The 11,119-nt window shown below is 45.1% G+C and overlaps 1 protein-coding gene across 1 annotated transcript in view; it reads right to left on the bottom strand.

Annotated features, from left to right (window-relative positions):
• Positions 1–715: 715 nt before the first annotated feature.
• EXT1 (exostosin glycosyltransferase 1) overlaps positions 716–11,119 on the bottom strand; it is a 184,059-nt gene continuing 173,655 nt past the window's right edge. Inside the window, exons 8-11 of the mRNA XM_081996936.1 lie at positions 8,692–8,781; positions 4,828–4,988; positions 3,654–3,825; positions 716–1,116 (exon numbers count right to left, since the gene is read on the bottom strand). Coding sequence (XP_081853062.1) covers positions 931–1,116; positions 3,654–3,825; positions 4,828–4,988; positions 8,692–8,781 — 609 coding nt within the window. The 3' untranslated portion in view covers positions 716–930. The remainder of the gene's footprint in view (positions 1,117–3,653; positions 3,826–4,827; positions 4,989–8,691; positions 8,782–11,119) is intronic.

The following is an 11,119-nucleotide window of genomic DNA, read 5'->3' as shown; positions in this document are numbered from 1 at the left end:
TTTGCCCTCAAAACAAAGCTATTTCTAGAAATTCAGCTGCTGCGGCCAAGCGGCACCACTGCCCGCGGGCAGCCGGGACGCACGCGGGCTCTGCGCGTCCCACACGGCCGCCGCGTTGGCTGTGCTGACCGCCCCTGCGGCGCTCACCCGCGGTCGGGATGCGCCTCTCCTACCAGAATACACAACCAGCACCGCGCCTCTGCTTCTGCGTGACGCCCTCCCTGTGCTCCACGTCAGTCGTTTGCTCCTCAGCGGTAGCGTTGCTCTCCCCCTTCAAGGCAAGGACGATTGCCTTCAAAAATGGCGTCCCCAACCAGGAGGATCTACGCTCTCACCCAGCTCGTTGGGGGTTCTCCAGTTTTCCATCTGTCCAAAGGGGTTTTGCCATAGTGGCTGCTACCGGCTTGGGGAAAACTGAGAAAAAAATAATTAAGAAGTCAGCAGTAAATGAGGAACATTAATACTTCGGCTCTGTCCCGCTTGTGCTCGGTTTGTTTCTGAACCTGATGCATTTTCTCCCCGTGAGATTCAAGCGCTTAACGTTCCAGGGGAAAATGAATGAAAATTGCAATGACAATCAAATGCATGAAAGAAAGGAACGGCAGCTTTGAAATATTCACAACCAACACAATTTTGATTAAAGAAAGAACTCTGTTTTTAATAGGTTTTTTTTTGATCATTAAAAAAGTTTAAACCTGCATAGCAATCATTTCAAAAATAATTATTTAATGTTCCATAATGAAACTGTACATGACCTAGTCTTGAGCGACAGAAGCCTGCCGGGCGGTTCGACGCAGTCCGGAGCCGTGCGCGCCGGCGCCGGGATGCCGCTCGCCGGGGTCGGGCGCTTGCTGTCGGCGGCACAGTCTGGCTCCACACGCCGGCGGCCGCGCGGGGCCGGGGGCCGCTGGGACCCCTCAGCAGCGCTCCTCAGAGCCGTTCAATGTCTCGGTACTTCTTCCTCAGGATGGAGACCTGGTCTTTAAAGAGGACGGGGTCGAGCCTCATCTGAGAGTGGATCAGCGGCATATAGCCAAACCAGCTGGCGAAAGTGTTCATGCAGCTCTGCCGCTGGGCGAAGTGGTCGGGGTCGGCCCAGCGCGAGGCCCGGGACGTCTGTGTGGAGAGGAGAGCAGAAATCAGTCGTCGGCCGCGACGCGACAAAGCGGCGGAAAGGGCGGGCGCCACGGCCGGGCTGACGCCGTGCTGCAGCGCGGTGCCGGGGGCTTGAGAGTGCCTGGCTCTGCCGCAGCTGAAATCTGCTCGGCAGGGGGGTTCCGAGCCGGGGCAGGAACCCTGCCGGCAGCGGGAGCCGGCGATGGCGAGCCGGCCACCCCTGACTCTCAAAAGGGGCTGAGGGCAGTGCGGAGCGTGACTCGAGTTCGACCATGAGCCAGCCCGGCCTGGAGCAGGCCTCCCAAAGCCTGCCAGCACACCGCTCACCCCATCCCTCACTCTTGGTTGTTTTCAAACCCTCAAGCTCTTTCAGAGATAGAACAAGTCCTTAAAAACCACCAGGAAAGAGAAGGCGGCCACCACTTTTCCCTAGAGGAGCACATCCAAGCACAGGCCAGCTGCTGCCCATGGCCTTCAGCCGCTGGAGGAAAACATGCTGCCATTATTACAGTTTCTCAGGTCAAAAACACGCTTTTGCAGTCCAGATGCAGAAATTTATACACAAGTAATTTCAACCAGCTTGTAAGAGCTCAGCAGAAGTCCTTAGATGCTTGGCATCACTCATGTGTGTAGATGTCCTGCAGGGAAAAGCAGGGTGCTCCCAGGAATCCCACCGGCCGCGGCCAGTGCGTAAGACAGTACCGTCTTATGGACAGAGAAAATTAACTGAAGCTCAACATTACATCGCGTTAAACTCTGAGCCATACATGCAAAACACCGTGGCCTGATTTTCCAAAGTTCAGGGCTGTAATTCCTACGCAAGTCCATTGAAACTCAGCACCTCTGGAAAAATAAGGCCCTACCAGCTTTGAAGCAGTTATTATTCTCTATCTCTACCTAAACTACATTTACAAACATAATAACACTATTATTTAAGATAAGGGATGAATGCTGAGAACCTAAGGGGTTTTTGGTGCTACTTCTGATGCATCTCTCTATAGCACTCATGTTTCCACTATAATTTAAAAACAAGTACAAATTCATAAACTCAAAGTATGTTAATTAAAACATGGAGAAACTGATAAAGACAGGGACTTGCCAAATTAATGTGGTATCAGACCTGATCTTTGCCCAACGCCTGTCCAGTTTAGCTCAAGTGGTAGGTTATAATGTGCATTGATTACAGACTCTTGATTATTCCGAGCCACTAAAGAGCAAGCAAAAGCTTGTTGCTAGAGGATTATAGCAGACATTCTGGCCATTAACAGTGCATTTCCATATGACTATTAATCTCTGTCACAACTTTGAGGTTATGCTAATTTTTTATTTGTCTTTCAAGGAATTATGAACATGGCCTATTACATTTCCCAAAGCTGCAGGAACAACTCGTCTTTAGGAGACAGTTATAGTTCATGGCTGACTCAAGTCACCCGCGCTATAAAAAGAAAAATGAATGTCCAGACTTTGCCAAAGAGCCAAAGCATGTCCCTGTAGAGAGGTGAAACTCAAACTGGAAGCGATAGGTACTTTCTAGATGGCACCTTTTGGTTCACAGAAGGTCTCCTGGGTACCCAGATGAGTCAGAACTGCTGAATGCTCATATATCTCAGGTGAAAGTGCAGTGGCATACAGATAAGGGAGTCTACAAACTGGCATGGCCACTCCCCAGTCAAAGATCCAAGTAATGCTAATAGAAGAAAATGTGAGGGGAAAATAGAGGGCCCTTTCTTTCTCCTGCCTGCCAGTAATCATGGTACTGTTTGTAGTGAGGATCACAGACACCACGGCAAGCACAGATGGGAGGTTGCTTAGGATTTGCAGGTCTTGCAGGACTTGCTATTCTTCCCATTGCTCTCTCACACAGGGCAGGAGGAAAAGTGCCTCCAGGTAACCATGTATCCCTGTTACCAGCAGGTATATCCATTTCTGCAATGAGAGAGTGCTTATCCAGTAGCTGGAAGAGGTTCTAAAGCAGGCATTTCTTGGCTGCTAGTGAGTGATGGCATCACTGTGGGACAAAATGTTCCTTGTGGGAAAAAACGCTTGGATATCACAAATTACCTCTGTTGTGACAGTGCAGTGTCAGTGCTTGAATCACACTATATACTTTAAAATAGCACAGGGACGGCCTGGTACATTATATTAATTAATAATAATTAAAAATAGAAAACCTTTCTAGAATTTACTTCTCCTTCTAGCATTCCATGGCTAGGTCTTAGGTCTAGAATATTTAATTAGAAAAATGGAGTTTAACTGAAATTTGGTCACCACAATCATCAGTTCCATGAGTGTGGGATCACCATGAATAACACCATGTGAGACAACTACAAAGAGAAGCTGTCATTCACTGTAGATGTTTGCCATTTCTCCTTTTACTTCATTATAATAAGCATATCTAAAGTCTATTTACAGTTCTGCTAAACTAAAAACTGCAAAAAAAATTGACAGAATTGTATTACTCTGTAAACCTAACCTAGGATTCAAACCGTTGTATTATCAATACATCCCAACTGCTAAAACATACTGTGGATACATACCTGTCCCATCATGGTCTCCTTATACTGTTTTTTCTGTGTTACTTTGATTGGAGGCAATTTTGTCACGGCTGACACCAAAAAATTCATTAGAATGTCCTCACAATTGGCCAGTTGGTCCACCATATTCTTTAGGCTGGCAGGCAGGTAATGAGTGTACAGGTAGTGATAATATCTGGAAACCAAGAGCAGCGTTATTAATACAAGTCACTGGGCTTTCAGGGATGATAAATTCTAGGAAATTTCTGTCTCAGTTGAGACACAAGTTTTTTACTCAACTCGGGATATATCACGTCTTTTCTTTGGTCTCATCCTCCAACAAGAAGGGAGAACAAATCAGTATCTCATCAAGACACTAAATAGTGCTAATGGAAAAACAAAACATATGGCTTTTCTGTAAGTGGGTTGAAAGAAATAATGCAGACCTAAGTATCAAGATAATGGAGAAGCAGGAAAGAGCACCCCACATTTGCTATAGTGTGATATTGTGACACTGATGAATTCATCCTCCACCTCTTCTTTCAAAACTGTTCCATTGGAGAGAACTCTATCAAACTGGCCTAATACTGTCCTTATTGTTGAAATCATTCTCCTTTGGGCCTATATCATCCCCTAGGGCCAGTCTTCTCCTTTGCGGGGATGTGGATTAGATACTCCAGAATTTGCTGACTTTCTTTGAAAATGTAGAGAGGTCTTTGGTCTGATGAAGCCCCAACAACAGGGGTTCTCTCCTACATGCTACAGTATGCTGATTTGTGACGTGTCCACTGCACTACATTTCTAGAGTAGCCAGAAGACTTTGCAGTCTGCAGCCGTCAGCCAACACATACCCAGAGCTGGTCTGGAAGTAACCTCCTTTCTGCTATGCTACAGGCCATTCAGCCGAGCAGCTTAATGAATTTGGGAACTCTTTGAAGTGTGTAATTCCTGATGTTAAAAAGAGCAGTCCGACTGCCTCAAAATACAAGTGACTTCAAAGAGACCCAACAAGCGCAATAATGATTACCAGATCCCCAGAGCTAAACCAAGAACTTAAATTATTACCCCATAAAAAGTAGACCCATTTATTATCTTTCCAGTTTTTCCCCTCCCCAGAAGAATGTTCTTCATCTCCCCCTCCACCCCTTACTATTTTGCTTCACACAGAAGGAAGACAGCACATGCTTTGGGTTCTTACTTGTGGTAAATAGCAGCTCCTGTCAATACCATGGAATAGTCATTAGTCCATTTGGAGGTATACCCCCACCTCTCCTTAGTGTTGTCCCAGAAGTGACTGCGAGCAGGGTACCCTACAATCCTCTCTGGAAAACTCTGCCAAACTGTAAAGGCAAAATCCACCTGCAGACAAAGGCACAGGCCAAATGAATACTGAAATTGTTTCAACAAATGTCAACAAAACAAAATATTACCTTGCCACTAATTCGTAATTCAAAATCTTGGAACTGTTGCAAAACATTAATTCTATGTATTCATCAGTAAATTAAACTGACTGCTTGACATTTTGCCCTATAATTATGCACATTTTAATGGTTCCTGTTAAAGGGAGTCTAGAGCATCACAGCATTACATTAACATTTTCAAGCTTGCCCTTTACATATCAAACCTTTTCGAGTTACAGAAAGAATGGGAGTAGGTGCACGTATTTATACTTAGATGCAATACAGGGTGGTAATAGCTATGTGGTAAACTGAACCTTTTGCACATCTTTGTGCATCTCACCTACCATTTCAGTACTGTCAACACAAAGCTTGGAAAATGAGGAGTCAAACACCTTAAATTGTAAGGGTTGCTCAGTGAGATTAAAACAGGCAATCAATGCCGAGTCCTTTTATATTTTCCATCCATTTTGAGCCTTTGAGGACCATGCAGGTCACACTGTTAAGACTGCCTATGTGACCAAGCGGCTTAAACATATAGCGTAATAAAAAGGAAGAAAAGATCTCCATGTAGTTAAATGGCATTAGAAGCCTATATGTTAAGAAAATGCCTGATACTGTATGAGCCACAAGAAAATGTCAAATGCTGCCAATAGCGGGGGGTGTGTGTGTGTGTGGTATTTTCTTGCTGTAACTTTTTTAATAACTCAAATCCCTGAGAACCGAAAAGGTGACAGGACATTGCTACACCAGGATCCCACCAAACAAATCCTGGTGACACCAGAAAAGGGACAATTTGGGTAGTTTGCAGAAGGCTCGTCAGCACTAGATTTGAAAGGAGTTTGGTAAAAATATATATGGAAAGATTTTTATCACTGTAAAGTTGGTTGGCAGTCCCTTCACTTCAACTTAGGTTTTGGAGCTCAAGCTAGACCAAAATTTTAAAAGGAGGTAAAGATAATTCTAACTGTTCCAGTCCAATGCAAGAAAAAATGGGCTTTGCTTCTGCACTGCACACCAAGTTCCCTCCAGTACCAGAGCGACCTAAAACTTTGCTCAAAAATGCTTGAAAAACCTCCCAAGAACCCAGTCAAAGTCAAGGGTGTAGAGGTTAGATAATGAATAGCTGCTCTGAGAACGGTCACATTTGGTGTGATCACTGTCAGACTTCTCTCATTTACAAGTGTTTTTATGAAACAGAAGAGTCGCACATGTACTGGAACACAAAGTTAGGGACTGGTTATTTTCTTTCAAGTTGTTTCAAGGAATCTGAGGCCAACTAGAAAGACAATGTGCACAAACCAGTTACCGTTGTGATAGTTCTGATCTCATCCAAATCAATACCACATGAAAGAACTAAAGGTTTTTTCCCCCCTGTAAAGGCCTTTCCCATAAAACGTGACATCTGTTTTCTTTAGAGAACTCTGAGAATCTCAAACTTAAATAAGTAATAAATCAGCTGCACTCAGTGCCCTCACTTGTGCTTTCAAGTATCTGTCCTTGTACCAGTGAGACACACTAAAGCAACCACCCCCAGAGAAAACTCCCTTTATTAAAAAAACCCAAACCAGTCCTTATCCTACATAATTTTTAGCAGCATTACCACTCAGCTGAACAGCAGGAAAAGCCAACCAGGCTGCCAGTCTCTTAAACCCCCATATCAGTTCTGACCCGTGCTGATGTCTAATTACTTCCCCCACAAACATCCCTCCGTGTGTGTGACACAGCTCATCTCACAAGGGCGATTATGCACTGCTCTGTTGGGAATGGGAAACCTTTACTATGCCAGAGAGCGGAAGATCTGCCTCGTGACTGCTCCTCCCAACAGGAATGTGATCAGGTTTGACCACGTCTCTGAATTGCCTTCTCTGGGCCCTGAACCTTTGCCACAACGAACACCCACGAGCAGTTCGTTTCAAGGGAAGTTTCACACCAGGCGTTTCAGGTCAGTGCTTCAAAGCGCTGCTTCTTTGCGTAAGCCGTATGACGGGGGAAGTGAAGCGATAGAAAGGTCCCAGTTCTTCATAGAAAGCCACTGAAGAAAGCCTCTGACCCTGGCACCCTGGCACAGGCACGCTGAAGCCGTAGGGCTGGCCAGCTGGTTCCCTCTGCAGCACGGCGGCCACGGGGCTCATAGAGCCAATACCCACCGCGCAAACATGCAATATCTGCTGCAAGCTGCTCACAGGAGGGAAGAAGCCATAAAGAAATGTGTATGTTGTCTCACACAACAACAAATATTTGCATTTCAGAATGTTTAGGGTAAAGCATGGCCAAGCTGAATGAGAAACACTATTTATTTCATACACGTTCCCGAAGCCTGAATGACTCCAAAGTTTGGATGATGACTAAATACCAATCAAAACAAAACAAAGCCCCACATCCTCACAGAATCCACAGGCTCAGTGCAAATACCACCTCAGTGCAATGAAGTCCCTCAGAGGTCTTAGCCATGGCAGCTGAGACAGGACCCTTCACCCTGAGCAAGAACCTGCTTAGCAACTCCAGCACCAGGACAAATGCCCTTTATTGGTTTTGGGTTTTTTTGGCTGTGCAGGGCTTTGAACACAAGTACTCTGGCAGCAGCCATGTTCTTCCTCATCTAGCAGAAACTACCAAGGTGTAACCTTGGTATCAAATAGATTCAATTCCAACTACTTCTTGAATCTGTGCAGCAGATGAGGGCTACCATGGCTCCTTCTGGAACCGCTTAACCACAGCACAACAAAATACTGGGAAGAAGAGCAGTTGCAATCCCATCCATTTAGAACAATTTTGATGACATCTTAGGGTATATAGCAGTGACGGGTAACTAATATTAGGCATTTCTTCACTGACATATAAGCAGTAGTAGCAGCAGTGAAAGATCCCCATCACTGATAAAAAAACATTTTTATAAAGGTGAAATGGGGAGAAGGGAATGGCCATGAACATGGGGGAAAAAAAAAGGGAAAACAAAAGAAAATTGAGTTTTTCAAGCTATTCCCTTGCCATCATTAATAATGTATTTCCCAAATATTGCACTTTATATAAACTGTCATCAGTTTCCCCTGTGGTTCTCAGGAAGAGGTTCCAGAAATCAATACTCATCCCAGTTGTAAAAATTGGTTTTCTACAGTATTTTTCTTTTCTTAGCGCTATCTCGCTCTTGGCACAAACACACTAACACCTAAACGAGCAAAGATCTCCAATTTTATGGGGTGACAGAATGGTGAGAGCATTCCTCAGTGAAATCCTGTGTTAGGGTGGCAATGCTGTCTTTTGGAGTGACAGCAGTGCCCTGCTGCTGACACCCCTCCCTTCCCCACCCACACCCTACTGATAACGTGTGTGTGGGAGAAAGCTACCCCAATAAGAAAAGTGAGAACAGAGTATTAGAGCCAACTGCTCTTGGCTGCCTACACCTGCCTGCAGCTATGTTACTAAAATAATAAAGAACGGAAGAACCATATGCTAATGATGAGCCAATTAACCAGGGTGAAAAGCTCCTCTGATGGCAGGCAGTGGCAGGGTTGCTGAAACAAGTGCAGCGCGCTAAACCCGAGGAGCGTAGCAGGAGATCTTACAAAATTTGCTCACCAGCAAAGCCAAGAGAAGAGCCTATCTGCCGTGCTCGGGAAGAGTCAAGGAGCCAAGCAGACTCCCAAGACGACAAAGACCCTTACCTCAGTGGTTGAAAGCACGGTGTCCTCATCCAGGCTTAGCACTGCATCTGTCACTATGTTGTCGTAGGGTAAGAAGCGACTGCTCATAACCTGTGGGTATCCAAGGCAGGAAGGGGAGGAAAAAAATCACTTGAAGGACTCATTTCCCATAGAAATACTCCATTTTATTCCTCATTCTTACTTCCTCTTGTCTGAGGCACATCGCATATCTCTGTCTGGCGGAAAGGACCCTTCAGCTCAAGAGTGAAAGACTATAATTTTCATCACCCCAGCAGCCAGCCTACACCTTCTACCTGAAGAGTAACTTCCGAACAGACCCCCTTTGGAGCAGACTGCTTTCCTTTTGTGGCAAACTGCAATGGTCTGTACTGAGGATTAGATGTACCTACAGCATTTTTAGGGAGGACATTTTTCTTGGTATGTAGGACTGTCCCTCTGCCCTCCTATGGGGTGTGAGCATCAAGATAATGAACGCTGAGAAGGACTTTGCAGCATTCATAAGGTTACGCTGCTGGGAAGCCAAGCAGTCCAGGCTGTGTGTGAAGGACGTTACGCCACCAGGATGGTTCCCCTGTGAAGCGGTACAGCTCCATCTCTGTGCATCGCTTGTGCATCCACAGGGAGCTGCTGCTGAATGGTACACCATTCTCCATCAGAAAAGGAGAATATGCTAAAGAACGTGAGTATCAGCTGAGCTTCACTTGCATCAAGGATTATATTGGTATTGTAGCAATTTAAAAAGTCACATTCTTAAGTGACATAACATAATCTATTTGCGGAATAAGATTTTCAAAACTATGGCAAGACGGTTCTCAAAGCAATATGAAGTAGATGGGAAACCAGGTTCAAAAAGATAACAGCAAGAAATGAGAATCCATATGGTTTCTTTAGCAGACTCATTAGCACCTTTTGAGAACTGATGAACAGTAACAAGGGCACAACATTATTTGTTTCCCTCATTTGCTAGGAAAAATATCCCGGCTAGTTAGTAGACTTCTTTTCCAATTTATTATGCCAAGAAAACACTACAAAAATCAGGTCCAGTAAGAGGACATAATTGTATGGAAACAGGGATATGGAGAAGTTTTACACATCCCTCATAATGGACATGGTCAGTTCTGCATCCCATGCAAACTGTTTGGAAGCAAGTCCCTAAATCTATGCCTCAATTCAGAGAAGGCTCTGTCTCTATTACCAGGAGGTTCTCAGTGTCTGTCTGGAGAGCTTCCCTCCATCGCTATGACGGCCTTAGTTCGGGGAGGCGGTGGCTGTGAGGAGGAGGTGATCTGGCAGGGATTGCTGGCTTTGCTTTGCTTATACAAAGGCAAAGCAGAGCAAGCAGCCAGCAGGAGACCAGTGTTGTCACCCCAGCTCTTTCACAGACCATGTAAAGTTGTCAAATAGTACAACAGTCGGGACTACCCATGTTTGCTTTTTTTTTTGTAGTTAAAGCCTCCTTTTGTAAAATGGGTGTGACTGTATCTTGATTTCATGGGGAAGAGTGAAGGTTAGGTAAAGGCAAACTTCTGTGATCACCTGCACAGAGTAACTGTGCCCGTCAGTATACGTCAGTTAAATCTGAAGATGAAAAGCAGTTCCTTTGTGCAACCTTTGAATTGCACTGCTCTGGCTCTGCAAGCTTTGTCCAAACAAACAGCTTTTCCACGCAAGAAGCCATTTGGCATATGTTGCGATATTAGAGGGAAGAGACTGTCCACTATAAACACACCTTTGTGTACTCAGGAGACTCATTTGTAATCTAAACAGTGCCTGGGCCAATTTCTACAAACACTGTAGAACTGGTCAGAGATTTTCAGAGATTTTCTGCTCTATCTCACCTCTACAAGTTTTCCAGAAAGAAAGGAAAAAAACCCTACAACCTTCAAAATACTCAAAAATCACTACAGTCCTTCTTGGCTCTGCAGCAACTCTCCTGATACTTACTACATGGCTAGCTAAGGCAAGAACCATTAGCTGCCAACCTTGCGGGAGTCTCGCTTTCCCCATGTTAAGGTGACTGGGGGAAAAGACCAAAGACAAAATAGACCAAACAGGGTCAAGGACAAAAAAAGACCAAGTTCCAAATAGGATCGTACAGCCAAAGCAACTAAAAGCTCCCTTTGCAAACGCAGAGCTCACAAGCCAGCTGACAGAGATTGCAGAACTGTCTCAGTCAGAGTCTAGAAGCAAGAAGTCCTCAGGCCTGCATTTGGAAAGGAATCATCCACTTCAGTGAGGATTTTAAAAAACACCTCTTTCCTCATCTGGGTGGTGTCTGTTTCGACTTTGTGGAAGGGCAAACAAAGAAGTGTGTAGCACAGCAAGAGATGACATGGTGGTTTTGTTCCCATGCAAGCGTCCCTTGTCCCTTTTTTTTGGTGGTGAGATCCCACCACTGGCAGCAGTACCCCACATGGCCATGAAAGAA

The sequence above is a fragment of the Phaethon aethereus genome (assembly GCF_964289735.1).
Source record: "Phaethon aethereus genome assembly, chromosome: 2".
Lineage (NCBI taxonomy): Eukaryota > Metazoa > Chordata > Aves > Phaethontiformes > Phaethontidae > Phaethon > Phaethon aethereus.
This window is presented reverse-complemented; position numbering and strand designations above follow the sequence as displayed.